We start from the raw sequence: 17,522 nt of genomic DNA on the forward strand, positions 1-17,522 counted from the left end.
CTGCAGAAACATGTCTTGATATTTTGAAGCGCTGCCCCCGAGCTACGGCCTTTAAAAGTGATATTATGTGACAAGCTTCCCATGAAACTGTGGCCTTGTGGTGACTGGTGGCGCTGCACTGTTCATAATCATCACTCAGCAACAAAGAATCACTCGCTTCATCACAAAACAGCATAAAACTCTCATGGGCACATAACATAACATGCATGCATTTACAGTGGACATAAAAACCTGATATGCTCCTAAAGTTTTACTGCGCTGGATCTAATGGAGGAGATGGCCAGGAAAGGGCTGTAAATGGTGTGTGCCATGGTCATCCGCTTGATGGGTGAGTGTTTAAGTTTGCAGGCGCTTTAAAGAGAGGAGAAGTTGAACTTTTAAGGATAAAAACTGCAGTTTGGTGTGAAAAGTTGGAGGGAAATCAAACAAGACAGCAGACATAGTCATAATAAATCATAAAAGCAAAAATGTGTCCCTGAGTTTAATCAAACTCATATTTTCATCCTGTTGAAGCAAAAGGGTTGAGGGGCTCCACTCCTCCTCCCTCCAGTATCTTTGCCTTGTCTAATCCTGCCCCAGTGCCCCATTCCGCCCCCAACACCCCATTAATAACTTATTCTCTGTAACAAAGAAGTCAGGAGATCATCCAGCTGCTCCACAGCATGCGCTCTGCCAGCTATCTCCCCGCTGTAGTCTGCGTCCGCTCGGAAACACTCCACATTAGCATTTAAATCCCTCCATAACCGTATCATTGTGCTGCAGACAGGGGCAGTAGATCTTTATTCATCAGCCCTAATCTATCTGCTCCTTGTTCTCAGCCGGAGGGGCCCCAGGCTCTGGCTCTAAAACCCGCCGCGCGCCAGCCGCAAGGTGCCTGCGCATTTTCCTCCAAATCTGGGGTCATCACCAGGCGGGCCCGCGGAGCTAAACCCAATGAAGCAACGTAGCCGGGTGAGATTAGGATTAAACGAGAGTATTTCCGTGAAAGCTGCGCGCGTGTGTCTAAGATTATAGCTCCGTCAAAAGCACGCGCGCCAAGGTTACACGAACTCCTGATAAGTACCCAATAAAACACTTAAACATCTGGTTCTGGATGAAACAACAAGTTCTGGATGAAGACACCACCTGGTTGTGGGTTTAGACCATGACTTAGACCTGCCTCCGAGATATCAGCGCACGAGGACAGGTGGCACATCAGATCTGCGCATGGATGAGACTCATTCCAAGCTATTTGATGCGCTTGCAGAGAAGATGCGTTTGTGAGCGCTCCGAGCGCGCGCACACACGAGCCAGACAGGAACATTTGCACGAATCTGGAAGTCACAAAAACGTACCTGCTTCATTCCACCATAAAGTCCGGATTCCGGTTCGACACGAGCTCCCATCGTCCCACAAATAACCGCGTATTCCTCTGCAGAGCCGCCGCCGACGCTGCTCTCTCTCTCTCTCTCTCTCTCTCTCTCTCTCTCTCTCTCTCTCTCTCTCTCTCTCTCTCTCTCTCTCTCTCTCTCTCTCTCTCTCTCTCTCTCTCTCTCTCTCTCTCTCTCTCTCTCTCTCTCTCTCTCTCTCTCTCTCTCTCTCTCTCTCTCTCTCTCTCTCTCTCTCTCTCTCTCTCTCTCTCTCTCTCTCTCTCTCTCTCTCTCTCTCTCTCTCTCTCTCTCTCTCTCTCTCTCGATCCAGCCTTTCCTCTCGCTGATTGATCCAGCCTTTCCAAGAGCTGCGCTGCCACCGCTGGTATAATGAAAATAGTCTCGGAGATCTTCAGGTGGATGGAACCAGTGTCCGACGGGGAGGAGATGTTGTGCACTGCAGCAGGGTCTCTGACATATGCTCTTTTTGATTTAAATACCTTCCCGAAAAAACATTATTTAAATAAGTAATGTTGCAATCAGGAGACACATCGCTTCACACAAACAGCCCGAGGCAACGGCTGAAATATTTCAAAGTGAAATATAAGTTTAATCCCTCTGTTCCTCACATTCAGCCGTATGGCCGTCCAGTATAATCTCAGATGATGGTGGTGTTTACTGCTTGTTACAAGGAACACTTGGTCGGTTCCCTTGGCAACACTCACGCACGCACGGAGCTCAGCCCCACCTGTACAGCACTAGCTCAGTGCATGAGAGTCCTGCTGCCATTGCAGATCCCCTCATAAACATGGGATTGTTAAAGAGGGTTGATTGGAATGAGGAACAGGAAGCAGGTGTGGTTGATCTCAGGTGATGTCAGTTTATCAAAGAGTCTCCGGGGAGGGATACCAGATAATTAAAAGGTTAAGGTCAAGTTAAGGGGAGAGGTCTACATGGGATTGAGCTGTCAATCACCTCGGAGTGTGTGTGTGTGTGTGTGTGTGTGTGTGTGTGTGTGTGTGTGTGTGTGTGTGTGTGTGTGTGTGTGTCAGATAGGATAGGGGAGTGGACAGGGATGGGTGATTAGTGCTGGATTGACAACGGTCTATAGGAACTCAGAGAATATCACCATCATGTGCACCTCCACCCACCCCTCACTACTGCCCCCCCTCCCCCCATGTGCTGAATCTGGATGCAGCAACAGGGTGCCCAACCTGTTCCTCTACAGCACACACACATACACACACTCCTAATGACCTTCTCCAATCCCTCCTCCACTTCATGCTCAATATGTTATCACCAGCATGACCCCCCCCCCCCCCCCCCCACACACACACACACACACTCACTCTGCAGTACGAGTCCAGCATCGTCCACAGCCTGTCCCACTCCTCCGTCGACCCAACAGACAGCGGTTCTTGCTCATAGCTTTTGCGTTGCATCGCTCCTTCCACTTCTCCTCTCCCCTCCTCTCCCCTCCCTCCCTCGCTCTATTAAATTTCCAGTCACACAACAGTGCAGTGGATATCCCTCCCTTTCGCTAACTCTCACACTCTCTCCACTCCCCCCCCCCCCCCCCCCTTCTCTCAGATATGTGTACCTCAGTGGTCTGTGGAGGTGTTGTCGTCCTGGATCTCTTCCTATCGCTTGCTCCTCACATTGACTGTTCTCTCCCCTCTTTTACTTAGAACCTCTCAATCTAGTTGCTCTCTTTTCACCTCCAGTTGTCTCACCACCCCCCTCTCTTCCTTTCTCCTCCCTCCTCAGCTCATTATTCAAAAGATCCCCTCTCACACGTCCTCCTCTTCCTCCCCCACCCACCCTGTTTGTCTCTCTGTACTGCAGTGTCTACTCGGGCTGTGTGGTGTGGAGTGTAACCTCCCTTTTACTCTCTCCTCCCTCGCTGTGGAGTGCGTGCGCGGCTTGCTCCATCAGCTTTTAAATGACTGATTGAGTGGACACCACAGGTCGATAATGAATAAAGATGGAAGCCTCTGTGAGGATTAATGCGCCTCATATGAAGACAAAAAGCCAGGTATTCCTGCATCTTCCTGGAGAACGAGGCTACCCTCCCTCCTCCTGTGTTACGCAGGGCTGACATATTGGGTGAGAGACATGCAGAGGCCCTTTTTGGCCCTGGGTTGAGCTCAGGTCTCCGGGCCCTGACACCAGTTGCTGTGCCAGGTTGGAACCTCTGCCATCGCCGTGTGTTCCTGAAATGTCGTGGTGAGAGGAAGTGGAGCAGATTTGCCAGCGGTGCTGAGAACAGGCCACCTGCCTTTCTCCTCCCACCGCTTTAGCGTCTCACATGCTGCCTCCATACTGAACTCCTCGCAGCCTCTGATGTTTCTCACCGAGCCCTGATTCGTATCTGATGGCAAAACAGCACGCCACCGGCTGCAGGGACTCCAACCTGTGCAAGCCCAAATTGAACATTCGTGCTTTGGTGACGAGCGCGCGAGGCGTGAGCGCTCCAGCAAGAAAGAAGCCGTGGATCTGTTTTCACCTACGGAGAACAAAGAAGCTCCTTTACACACAGAGTTAACCAGCCTTGCAGCTCCATCACCAAAGCCACTACCACTACCAAAGACAGCCCAGACTCATCTGTTGCAGCCCACACTCAGACCAAACGGACCCCAACAAGCAGAACACTGAAAGACAAATCCTATTTTAGGGGTTTTATGGTCCTCAAGCTAAACTCAAACACCACACGACTCTCACATTTGCACCAGCCTGTGTGCGGTGAGGTTAACAATAATAATTGTAGCGTCTGTGCCACTCTCTCATCACCCGCTCCTGTCAACACTTCCTCCGGCAGGGCATAAAACAAACCCTGGCCCCGGGCGTATAAACCCCCATTATGCCGAGCAGCACTTCTGCCCCACCAGGCTGTGCAATCTTCATCTTTTACTCTTAGTGTCCCTCCCCTTTAAACTGGTCCGCCGCTTTCCCCGTGGCAACAGATGAAACAGGCAATAACAAAATGCCACGCGATCATTAGCATTTTAAAATCAGGCCAAAGCACTACAGCAAAAAGCTGTATGTTAGTTCAAGGGTAAGTGCACCCAGTTCTTTGTTAATCTGATGTTTTTGCTTTTTGTGTGGATAACAAGGATTCGTGATGTAGCGTTATGAAAATGCTATTTTCTGCCCTTAACAGCTGCCCTTTGACACAGTGACAGTGTGCGTAAGTTGCCATGGTCGTGCGCTTGCTTCTGATGTTTACATTCTAGCAAAGAAGACAGAAGAAGGACGAAGAACGCTTTTCATTAGTTAATCAAAGAACTTTATTTTTAATAAAGCTAATCAAAACAAATGTTGGTCAATAATAATCAGGTGACCGATCTGTGAAATCACAATGTTATGATTTATGTGTTTTAATGAATCACAGGACTAACTGAGCTAGACATCCTGATCCACATAAGGTAAACACATGACACATTGCTTCCTCCAATCAGAACTTCCTTTCTGTTGCTGGCAGAGTTCTGGGGTGTTTACTTAATCTGTTCACTCTGATTTGTTAAGAATTATAAACAACTGGGTTTAATAAAACAGAACAACGCCATTTTAATTCAGTTCCACCGCAAGTTTCAACGGCGTTCCAACGTGAGCTCGACCAGCTCTCAAATCCATCATCGCTAAGTGAAGTGCAGACTGGCCAGCTGCATTTTCTACTTTAAGCTGAGAACTGTCAAGCTGGGAAAATTCTGTCGTTTTATCAACAAGACGACGGTTCCTTCAGAATAAAAGCTGAACTCTCTACGTGACGCCGACACCTGCCGTTGCTACCAGGGGTCTATCCGTAGACTGGTTTGTCGTGCTGCAGACGCTGCGGTATCAGTTCCAGTGCCAAAGGAGGGTCCATGACCTGGCATTCCGGATCACACACGGGAGTCTCCGAAACGGTACGTAGACTCGGCATAGATGGCGTTTCATGTCTCTTCCTCCTGAAGTCCCTCGTGGTTAGTTAGTCAAAACAACATCTTACACTCAGACTCGTCCCGCATCAGAACGGAGCTCCTGAACTGACACACACACACCAACACTTCAGTTCACATCCATTTTCATCCATCATTAGAGAGTTAGTCCTGGTGATTGTTTCGAATAACTATAAAATAAATATTCTTAAACGTCCCATATTTCTCTTTTCTTGTCTCTAAGTCAATACAAGGTGTTTGAATAAAATTCCCTGTGGTAAAAACAACCTCTTCTGATTCTAAGGTACACTTAATAAAGTGTAAGAATATATCAACTACAGGTGCTGGCCAGTAAATTAGAATATCATCAAAAGGTTGAAAATATTTCAGTAATTCCATTCAAAACGTGAAACTTGTACATTATATTCATGCAATGCACACAGACCAATGTATTTCCAATGTTCATTACATTTAAATTTGATATTCATAAGTGACAACTAATGAAAACTCCAAATTTGGTATCTCAAAAAATTAGAATATTCTGAAAAGGCTGAATATAGAAGACACCTGCTGCCACTCTAATCAGCTGATTTACTCAAAACACCTGCAAAGGCCTTTAAAAGGTCCCTCAGTCTTGTTTTGAAGGCACCACAATCATGGGGAAGACTTCTGACTTAACAGCTGTCCAAAAGACAATCATTGACACCTTGCACAAGGAGGGCAAGACACAAAAGGTGATTGCTAAAGAAGCTGGCTGTTCGCAGAGCTCTGTGTCCAAGCACATTAACAGACAGGCGAAGGGACGGAAAAAATGTGGTAGAAAAAAGTGTACAAGCTCTAGGGATAACCGCACCCTGCAGAGAATTGTGACGACAAACCCATTCAAAAATGTGGGGGAGATCCACAAAGAGTGGACTGCAGCTGGAGTCAGCGCTTCAAGAACCACCACGAGGAGACTCATGAAAGACATGGGATTCAGGTGTCGCATTCCGTGTGTCAAGCCACTCTTGAACATGAAACAGCGCAAGAAGTGTCTCACCTGGGCCAAGGACAAAAAGGACTGGACTGATGCTGAGTGGTCCAAAGTTATGTTTTCTGATGAAAGCAAGTTCTGCATTTCCTTTGGAAATCAAGGACCCAGAGTCTGGAGGAAGAGCGGAGAAGCACAGAATCCACGTTGCATGAGGTCCAGTGTAAAGTTTCCACCGTCAGTGATGGTGTGGGGTGCCATGTCATCTGCCGGTGTTGGCCCACTCTGATTCCTGAGGTCCAGGGTCAATGCAGCCGTCTACCAGGAAGTTTTAGAGCACTTCATGCTTCCTGCTGCTGACCAACTTTATGGGGATGCAGACTTCACCTTTCAACAGGACTTGGCACCTGCACACAGTGCCAAAACCACCAGCACCTGGTTCAAGGACCATGGTATCCCTGTCCTTGATTGGCCAGCAAACTCGCCTGACCTTAACCCCATAGAAAATCTATGGGGTATTGTGAAGCGGAGGATGCAATACGCTAGACCCAACAATGCAGAGGAGCTGAAGACAACTATCAGAGCAACCTGGGCTCTCATAACACCTGAGCAGTGCCACAGACTGATCGAGTCCATGCCACGCCGCATTACTGCAGTTATTGAGGCAAAAGGAGCCCCGACTAAGTATTGAGTGCTATACATGCACATTCTTTTCATGTTCATTCTTTTCAGTTGGCCAACATTAGAGAAACAAACATTTTTTCATTGGCCTTTAGAATATTCTAATTTTCTGAGATACCAGATTTGATGTTTTCATTGGTTGTCACCTATAAATATCAAAATTAAACGTAATAAACATCGGAAATACATTGGTATGTGTGCATTGCATGAATATAATGTACAAGTTTCACGTTTTGAATGGAATTACTGAAATATTTTCAACCTTTTGATGATATTCTAATTTACTGGCCAGCACCTGTATTCCTTTTCCAAGGTCATGTTGTGGAGGTAACCGTTCAAGAAGGGAAGCCAGAGGTCCCTCTACCCATGCAGCTCTCTGGTGTGTTACCAGAGAGGATTACATAACTGCTCCCGTCTGCCTCAGGGTCTCCAGAGGGCACAACCAGCAGGCGTCCGAGTCAGATGCTCAAACCTAGTGTGTGTGTGTGTGTGTGTGTGTGTGTGTGTGTGTGTGTGTGTGTGTGCTCTGTCTTCTCGATCCCCAGTGAGTCGTGGAGGATGGCTGCTTATACTGAGCCAGGATCCTCTGGTTTCTTCCTGTTAAAAGGGAGTTTTCCTCTCCACTGTCGCTACACACTTGCTTAGTATGAGGATTGCTGTAAAGACTCTGACACTAGTCAGTGACTTGATGCAACCTGTTGGGTTCCTTATATGGGCATTGGAATGTTTACTGTGTGAAGTGCCTTGAGACGACTACTGTCGTGATTTGGTGCTATATAAACAAATTGAAACCTCCTCAGCTGACTCCTTCCGATCAGCAGGAGCAGTGGCTCTGCTCAGAGTTCCTCACCCCACCTCCACTGATCACAATCCACGTCGTGAGCCCAGGTGAGGGCTGGGATGTAGACAGAATGGTTAACTGAGGCTTTGCCTTTTGGTTCAGCTAGGTTAAACCATGGTCTATTTGTCAACGCATACCAACATTTTTGGCGTAGAATGTGAATGACAATAAAACGCCTTGGGGGATTGCAGAAAGCACTACATAAAGGCTGTTCACCATGTAGACCCTGGTATATCTGAATTACTGAAGTTGGACTCACACCTAACCCAGAGGAAGACCCTCCCTCTCCGTTGAAGGAGTATGAGTACCCAAGTGTCTCTGGGGACTGCTAGTCTGGGGTGTGGACCCCTGGCAGGTTCTCCACAGACAAACTGGCCTTAGAGCAGATGGTAGATTAACAGGGACTCTGGGATTATAAGGAAGGATCTCTCTACCAGGTGCAATGGAAGGTGGGGGACCTGGGATTGTTAAACCCCAGCGTTATAAACTCATTTTTCTCTAGATTTATTTGGTTATTTCATGAAAATCTTAAAAATGTGATATTTGTGAACAACTCTGGCAGCTCTCTGTCTCGACCATCCGGGGAGAAACTTGAACACAGCTGCGGCGGCCTGGCTGGCCCACATTTCTCTAAAATTGGAAAAGGACTGCAGAGAAAAGTTTCAAAATCCTGAGATCCAGATTTACAGAGTGATATGTCACTGAAGGATGTAAACACAGCCAGACATGAACTCATTCATCAGATCCATTAAACGTTATTTCATCGTTTTTTTTTAAAATCCTGGTCAAGCTTTTCAAAACCGAATCCCTGCTTTATGTTAAAAATCCCAAACCAGGAAAAGAGTATTCATTATTTATTCCAGACAGGCCAATACAGTTCGAGGCAGATCCATTTAGTCTGAAAATGAATAAGACCGCATTTTAAATTTTTTTGAATCAAATTCTTGAAAGCTGTTCACATACTCACTAAATAAAATAACAAGTAGAGGTGAGGTTTACCAGTTTGGGTCGTGTTACGAACATCTTTGCTGTTTAAAGCTTCTGAGTCCAGACAGGCACCACAGGGCCAGATGGATGGAGGTGGTGGGTGAAAAAGAGAAAGTAAAAAGCGAGACTAAACCGAGGCTCTGCGGGCCGGTCGGTGATTAAAGGATGGGAGGGATGAGCGTCGGCCTCTGAGGGACTAGTGTCTGTCTGTGTGAGTCCATGTGAAAAAGCAGGGCTGAAGGGCGAAAAAAAGCTCCCAAACAAGAACTCACTGTCACAGTCTCTTAGCAACCGTCTCTGTCTCCCAGGTGACAGGGTCTGACATCACTTCCTGTTGTGTGTACACTCAAGTAACAGCCCAAACTGATGTGTGTCATGCACGCTTTTCTGTGAGGTTCAGCAAAGTTCATGAGCATTTGGCTCCTATTGTTCCGCAGCTTCAGCATCCCTCTGAGTCAGGATCACGTTTAAGTCTGATCAAGCGCACCAGGATGCGTAAAGCAGACTGCATGCACATATATGAAGTGTGTAGCACGTGCACATGCAGCCACCCTTATCGTACATTATGCCAATGGAAACGCAGCCAACTGATGCCATCTGGTAGAACTACTTGGCACAGCACGGCCCTCTATGGTTCCTCGACATATTGGGAGTAGTTAAAATTAACACTGTTTGGCAGAAACAGACACTGAACTCTTTGTTACTGTGCCTATTTCAGTATCCATCCTTACCTTTAGAGCACAAGCAGCAGGAGCGTGGAGGCTTAGCGTGAAGACCGGCACGGCGCTGCAGAGAGCAGACCGAGTCTCTGCTCCGTTATCCAGATTCATTCAATCATTTGATTCTCAAACTAATTTGATGAATAATTAAACAAAGAAATTACAGAAATTTTTATTTCACCTTGATCAAAAGGACAAAAACAAACATTTTAAATAAAAGAGAACTAAACAGCAGTTTTCACTTTAATGTTGGGATGTAAAACTTGTAGATGAGTTGAGTTTATAGAGACTTAATGGACCGTTCTCCATGGTCCGGTCCAGCTGGTAGAACAAAGGATCCGCGGCCCACTTTTAGACCACTTACATGAAAGAAAAATAACACACACACACACACACTCACGCACGCACGCACGCACGCACACACACACACACTTTCAAGTTCCTAGTTAACTCAAGCTGAGAGCTGATGTTCAAAAGCCTGAAAATACATGATTTATTTCTTACTTATATCAAATATTTGTAGCAAAAACAAAAATAAAAGAAATAACAGATCTATGAGCCCAGAACTGCTGCTCGGAACTGACGAGAAATTATATTACAGAGTCCACCACGCTTGGTCAGAGCAGGTCCATGAGCATTTCCTCCTCTATCACACTGGAGACTTGGGACATCCCGGGCTGGGGCACGGGTCCCCTCTGACCTCCGGACATCAGCATCTGACCTGCACAGAAAAACACAAACAATTCTTTCAAAAGCCCCGCTTGTATCGCGTAACACCCAGAGTTTTACTCATGACATGGTGCGTTAAATATGTTCAAGGATTTTTAAACCAGCTTTTGACCTGCGAGGATTTCCTCTGCTGCCTGAACGTCCATCCCTAACAAACACAAGAATTTATTAAAGGCTTCTTTTATTGAAGATGCGTCTACTGCCCCATTTACAAAAGATGCTAAAATAATAAATAATTAAATGATAATTTTAACAGAATATAACCGAACTGTAGCAGAAAAGATCTTTCATAGTGTTTTGATTTTCTTTGTTCTAACAATTTTTATTAATAAAACTATGTAGCTAATCATCAGCCAAACCACATTATAGGGATGGGCAGTAAATGGAAAATGTATCATTATCAAAATTCTTCCCATGTCAATACATTTGATAATAAAAAATGAAAAGATGTGTGTGGGTTGGCAACGTTCAGGTCCCTTTAAGAAGCTGTATCACCTTAAAAATGTGACTCAACGTAACACACGTGACAGTCCCATCTAGTGGACTACTTAAGTTTCTGTGCATACCTGTAGTTATCGTCCATTTATCGTTATCGAGGTGAAATGCTCAATATGTCGTGATATTGATTTCAGGCCGTATCGCCCAACCCTACGTGACATAAACCAACCTGGCAGCTAGATTGGCTGCTTTGATGTTTAAATCTGTATATAAACAAACCAGTACTAATACAGCTTTTACAGTTCATGAGTATATTAGGATTATGCGACCAGTAAAGTATATGTGGAGCAAACGGAGCGATAAAAATAACCAAAGATTATAAAAAAGAAGAAGAAATCTTTCTGCAACTGAAGCAGAAAAATCTTAATTGAACTGCTGACCTGTCATCGGCTGCCTCCACTGGCCTTGCATTTGAGCCCCCCCTCCTGGTGCCGAGTGGACCAGCTGCTGTCCTAAGCCTTGATGGGACATCATGTTTGGCATGTGAGACACCGCATTCTGCTGCAAGGACACAGAGACATAAGCGGAGCGTTAACTTCGCCCGTAGAAGCGCAGAGTAAAAAAATCATGACTCAAAACAAAGAAGTAAACTCCAGCAGCTGTTCTTACTGGCTGCTGTTGACTCAGGAGGAGGCTGCGAAGCTGTGGATTGGCTCCGGGGTTCGGAAGTCGAAGTATGGAACCCGGAGGCTGTCCGCTCTGAGTGACCTGATTGGGCGGAGCTCCGCTAACCGCTGGCTGCTGATTGGCTGGTCCGGCTGCTCTCATCGTCATCTAAAAACATTTCAATCAGTTCATCAGATCTTGCAGCTCGTTAGCATCCCATACCGACACGAATCACACAACTACCAAGGAGCAACGCTGCAATAAAGTCTTTATAGCAGACCACCATCTAAACCGTTAAAAACATTAACTTTAACTCGCAAATATTATGAAACAAAGATTTTTGTTAATTTTATGTGTATTCGACTTCATTTTCCAACACTTTCTTCTTTCACTGTTTGCTTTACCTGTGTTTACCTAACAGCCTTGATCCAAACTTAGCAGAGGAAACACAAGCTGCTTCAGTAGGAGGAGCTTGTTTCTAATCAGCTGAATGGAAACGTCTCCTGAAGACCTACTGCAGCGCCACGAGCAACGTACTGCGTGTATGAGAAGCTGTTAAATGTCATATAACTGGATCCAAAAATGTTTAATAAGCTTTTATATATATGTATATATATATATATATATATATATATATATATATATATATATATATATACATATATATATATACATATATATATATATATATATATATATATATATATATATATATATATATACATATATATATATATATATATATATATATATATATATATATATACATATATATATATATATATATATGTATATATATATATATATATATATACATATATATATATATATATATATATATATATATATATATGTATATATATAAGTAAAACTAAAAAAATAAAATAAGGTGACAAAGTTGATTCATTTTAGGAACTCAACCTAAAAGCTGGAACTAATATACGAGGCAGACTCGTTCCATCCAAAGCCAGATATTTCACGTCTTTATGCTATAATTGTGATGATTATGGTTTACAGCTTATGAAACCCCCACATTCAGAATCTCAGATAATTAGAATATTGTGAACAGGTTCAATGCTGTGGGTTCAAAGAGTCACTCTAACCAGCTAAAGAATCCAAAACATCTGCAAAAAGTTCCTGAGCCTTTAGATCAGGGCTACTCAACTCTGAGTCTCGAGGACCACTATCCAGCACGTTTTAGTGGTTTCTCTGGTCCAACACGCTTGATTCAGTGGTTGAATCACCTGTGCAGCAGCTCATCAGGTTCTGCAGAAGCCTGTTAATCACCTACTAATTGAAATCAGGTGTGTTGAAGCGGAATTAAAACCAAAACGTGCTGGATACCGATCCTCGAGGCCCGGAAGTGAATAGCCCTGCTTTAGTTGAATTACTAAAATAAATGGACTTTTATACAAAATTCAAATGTTTTGACTTTCACTTGTAGTTTAAACACAGCTTAACAGCAAAACGCACGGTTTAGCTACATTCAAAACGAGCTGATAAAGTTCAAATGTACATAATTGTCAGTTCAAAAGCAAAAGGTTTGTGTTTGCATACAGTGATGTGCAAAAGTCTCAATTCAGTCCACATCCTCTTTTTGTCTTTTAAAGAAAGTGGACTCATTTTTTGTAACCATTTAAACGGTTTTCATCATGAGTCCTCCAGAAGAGTCTTACTTAAGTGCCGCTGTTTATCATTTGCAGACCAGCGCTAGTCCGTTCTTTGGTTCTAGCTTTTCTGTTGACCCGTTGCTTTTTCTTTACTGGATTTATATTTTTATTTTTCCAGAGAGGACTTTCATATACTGTTCATTTTTGGGATCAGACACCTATTTATTTACTTTTTTTTTTTTTACACTTTTCTCATTTTTTGGCACATAATTCACAAAATGTTCCAACAGCCAAACCCAAGAAGAAGATCGTGAACGAGTTGAGTCAAAGCCCGAAGGAAAACTTCAAGACCTTCAGAAAGTTAGAAGAAGTACTGATCAAGACCACCTTAAAGGATTACAGACATATGTTTGAAGTATAAAGACACAAAGGATAACAGGAGAATTTTGCACAATATTACACACAAAACAAAGCATTATTTTACCCAGTGGAAAGTAAAAACTCGTCTCAAATGCTTATGAAGCCTTGAAATGAGTTTGTCATAACTATAGCAGTGGAAAAGTGAAGAAACAAGAAAAAAGGCAGTATCTGCACATGCTAGTTTGAAGGTTTTGGTTCTCACCATGTTGCTCTGCCTCTGCTGCTCCTCCATTATAGAGACCTGACTAACTGGTGTCATGCCCACCACCACAGACTGGATGGAGATAGAAGGAGAAGGGCAGCAGCAAGATGGAACAGTGAGAAGAATAACAGAAATGCAAAGGAAAGAGTCACCAGGTGCATACAGTCAAAGTGTCCTCAACAGGATGTGTGAGGAGAAAGTTAGTATGGAAAACCCTGCAGAAAGGACGTATTTACCTGCTGCTGGACGTTACCATGGGAAACAGGAATGGGACCAGGGGCTCTGTTCAGAAAATTCTGGTTGGGGGGAACCTGATTGGGCTGCATTGGACCCCCCGCTCCACCCATTTGCTGCTAGCATGAAAAACACCAACAAAAAGGAAGCAGTCATTAGTTATGTTTAATCAGAGAATCACCGTTATCTACTCAGTTTGTCCCAACGGCATAAATATAAACCAAACGTCTGGGAGTTAAAGCTGGAACTAAACAAGCGCCCCCTGTAGGCCAGTTCCAGTAAACAAAGGAGACATTTTTCTAAATGTGTTTCCAGGTGTTGGCTCGTGTTGATTCAGGTATTGATTATTTACTGACGCATGTTTAAATATTTACTTTTCTAATATTTGTGGTAGAAATGAGTCTACACTAGAAATCCAGACCAACCGCAGCAGTAGCTAAAGATTTTGCTCTGCAGGTTGGTCTAGCCCAACACTCTCACTATTGTGTCTCGCTGATCTCCGTAGCGGTTTCCTGACTACGCGGAGGAAGGGTTTGGCCTGTCTCTCCACACAGACAGAATAAGCAAAGCTCCGGTCGGCAGCCACAGGGAAAAGGCTCGCTAAAACACAGACAAATGTCCCCTAGCCAAATGCAACGTTTAAAGCAGAACACTGACCCAGAGGTTTCCTGATTGAGCAAATGTGTGAGAACACATGTAATGACTGCTGAGACTGAGCAAGCTAGTGGCTAGCCGCTATAAGAGAGTACGGTGTGTTTCTTCAAAGATTCACAATTGTTTAAGTCTGCATCTTAATGCATCGATTCTTAGATTATTCTCCTCAGCTCTACCGAGCACCTCAGCTAAACAAACGAATGGTGTGTGCCCGTCCAGAAAAAATGGCCCAAATGGACGACTCTACGATCTCCGAGCTTTGGTAGATCATCATAACATTATAATCCTTAAAGATCTCATATCGTCAGATTGCACAGCCCCACCTGAGGTGCTGGACGGTGGACTAGAATTTGTATGGAGGTCTTGCTCCATGGCATCACTAACCCCTCCCCCCACCCCAAGGACCAGCTGAGCCGCAGTCCACCAGTACCTATCAGCTGCCTCGGGAGTACCACAGGCCAAAAGGACTTGGCAGCATCCCTAACCACTGGTGTCCACCAGCCGCCACAACAGGCACTGACAGCCCTGCAGCCACAGATCCAGTCGGCTGCCTTAGCAATGGAGGCACCTTCCGTGGCACGTAGGCAGAGGGAGGCTACCCTCTCGTTCACGGGGGTAAACCCCAACATACAGGCACCAAGATAGGAGGGCAACAACCTCCTAGGTGCGTCTCAGAGTGGTAGAGTGTAAGCTCTCTCTAGGAAACTGGTTCTGGAGCCAGAGCTATGTGTCGACGTGAGCCTGGCTATATCTAGTCTGAACCTCTCAACCTTGCGCACCAACTTAGGTTGTTTCCCCACCAGAGAGGTGCCAAAGTCCCCGCCTCCAGCTACCACCCAACCCCTTTGGCCCCTCCCACGAGTGGTGAGCCCACGGGAAGATATTCATTTAAATTTTAAATCCAGCTAATTTAATTGCAACTAATTTAAAAAAGAATAAATAAAGTAAAACAAAAAGATGTAATCAACAGAGAGGTTTATATATTGAGACAAAATGAACAGCAGAAATCATTCTCGAACAATAACCATATGCAGGTATTGTTTTAGGTTAGTAAACAGGATTCCTACCATCCCACCATGACTGTCCACATCCTGACAGTGAGGCATTCTGACACACTCCTGCATGCATAAAGTATATTTACAGAACACATATTTGCTGCATGTAATTGGCGTTTACTGTGCTAACAATGCTGAAAGTGTGCGAGGCTGCATTTTCACCTTCTTCTGTGGCGAGCAGATGGAAAGTGAAAACAAACACGGAGGATAATGTAGATTTAACTTCAAGCACCACCTGCTGAGGTGTTTGCCATTTCAGATTTCACGCTTTTTAAACAAACTCAAGCTTGAAGACTAAACTTGTTAGCATAATCTGGAGAGGCGGGGGAAACGACAAACAAATATCACTTAAAAATAGGAAACAGTAACAAGAAAGGAGGTATCCCGGCTTTAACCAGGCAGCAGAAAGATGAGCTGAGGAAACTCGAGAATAAAAAAAAAATAAACCTAAAATTCTAATATTGTCCTGATTCTGACACTCTACCGGCACAGTTCTTTAGTTTTAAATGAATATGAGGAGGAGAGCTGCTCCTGAGCTCCTGTGCTCTGCAGGTGCTGTGGTGAATTGTGTGTTTCCACACTGAGGGAGACGCAAAGGGGGGATGAAGGACGTTTCATCTCCACACCGAGTAAAAATTATTAACTTTGGGCTGAGGGAAATGTGATGGAAAAACACCTTCACCCATCCATCTTACTGAATCTGAACAATTCATGGTGGGATTGTGCTAATACGCGGCACGCTCTGCGACCGACAACAGCAGTGAAACCCGCAGCTTTGTGTCTTTTAAGGGAAGTAATGAAACAGCTGCTTGTTCCTTCTCTGCCGTCTGTGATTCATCTCCTGCCTTCGACCCAGTGACCTGTACGATCCTGGATGAAGAGCCTGCATCACTTACAAAAGAATAATATTCCGACTCGCTGAAAAAAGGAACACACTGCAAAAAGAATGCCACTCTGGGGCTCTGCACAGAGAAACCTACTGGTCCAAATTGAAATTTTAATTACGTTAAGACTGCAGGAGCACTTCCTTATTAGCAATGCAGTGTTGAATATGCGATGATACACAAGAGGCAGAAAAAAAATACGTCTTGGTTAAAATTTCATGTCTCCTCTAAATGCCCCGGTGCTCATACTTACGAGTCACACACTGGGCCGACGTACTTTATGTGAAGACGTTACATTAACAGGATGAGTAGACAAGCGCTATCAACACTGATGAGAGCAGCGCACAAACAGAAATGTAAACCAACTCATGTAAAGTCGACAAGAAGCTTTATTTTTAAAGAGTAAGGCGCTCATCATCTGGCAGGTTGTTGCATTGTTTAACAGTCACGCAGCACTTCTCCAGGAGCCGCTTGACGGAGGAGACGGCTAATCCAGAGAACACGTTCTAAATCTCCTCGTCTAGGGCGAAGAAGATGAGCAGGGAGAGGAAGTGAAATTTTTATGTCATGTGAACAAGGTGGCAGTTTTTAGCCTGTAAAGAATTCAGTGACGAGGACAGGTCGACCCTGGCCACTGAGACAAAAAACAAACAACAACCTGAGCATTGTCTCCTGATGTTCTGATCACATCCCTGAAGATCTGCACTTCCATAAGGGGCACACCTAAACAGTCTGAAACATAAATACCCCGCTCTGTTGTTTAAAGTGATGGTGTGTATTTTCCCTGGCGGTAGGGGGTAGTACATACCTAAAATCGTTGTAAACAAGCAGTATTTTGTGTTCAAGTAAGGCCTTACCAACAGAGGGCCATTAGGGCCAAAAAGAGTAATTTTCAAACAAATACTTTGTCAAATCTTTTAACCTCCAGCAAAATGACAAGCCCATCAGACTCTCTTTCATCACTGGCAACGTGTGAAGATTTAAGTGTGTAAAACAACGTTTATGAATGGAGAAAGTTTAGTCGCCCAGAGACTTAGACCAGCGCCAAAGTATTTTAGACCTCATTTTTATGGTTATATGTTATGAAGCCGCCAACATTTTCAACAACTGGGCGTCATTTAATTCACTTTCAACGACATTTCGATGGATTTTTCCTGAGATTAATG

At 44.4% G+C, this 17,522-nt stretch overlaps 1 protein-coding gene across 9 annotated transcripts in view; it reads right to left on the bottom strand.

The window, feature by feature from the left end:
• Positions 1–9,898: 9,898 nt before the first annotated feature.
• Positions 9,899–17,522, bottom strand: part of med25 (mediator complex subunit 25) — a 33,444-nt gene continuing 25,820 nt past the window's right edge. For 3 of the 9 annotated variants that reach the window (XM_015948724.3, XM_054740208.2, XM_015948730.3), the window contains 6 exons: positions 13,766–13,882; positions 13,530–13,601; positions 11,301–11,465; positions 11,072–11,192; positions 10,306–10,341; positions 9,899–10,185 (listed from right to left, as the gene is read on the bottom strand). In XM_015948724.3, the coding sequence (XP_015804210.3) occupies positions 10,082–10,185; positions 10,306–10,341; positions 11,072–11,192; positions 11,301–11,465; positions 13,530–13,601; positions 13,766–13,882 (615 nt within the window). In that variant the 3' untranslated portion in view covers positions 9,899–10,081. The remainder of the gene's footprint in view (positions 10,186–10,305; positions 10,342–11,071; positions 11,193–11,300; positions 11,466–13,529; positions 13,602–13,765; positions 13,883–17,522) is intronic. The other 6 variants (XM_015948725.3, XM_054740210.2, XM_054740209.2 and 3 more) reach the window with 6 other exon arrangements.

Source organism: Nothobranchius furzeri, chromosome 5, assembly GCF_043380555.1.
Source record: "Nothobranchius furzeri strain GRZ-AD chromosome 5, NfurGRZ-RIMD1, whole genome shotgun sequence".
Taxonomy (NCBI): domain Eukaryota; kingdom Metazoa; phylum Chordata; class Actinopteri; order Cyprinodontiformes; family Nothobranchiidae; genus Nothobranchius; species Nothobranchius furzeri.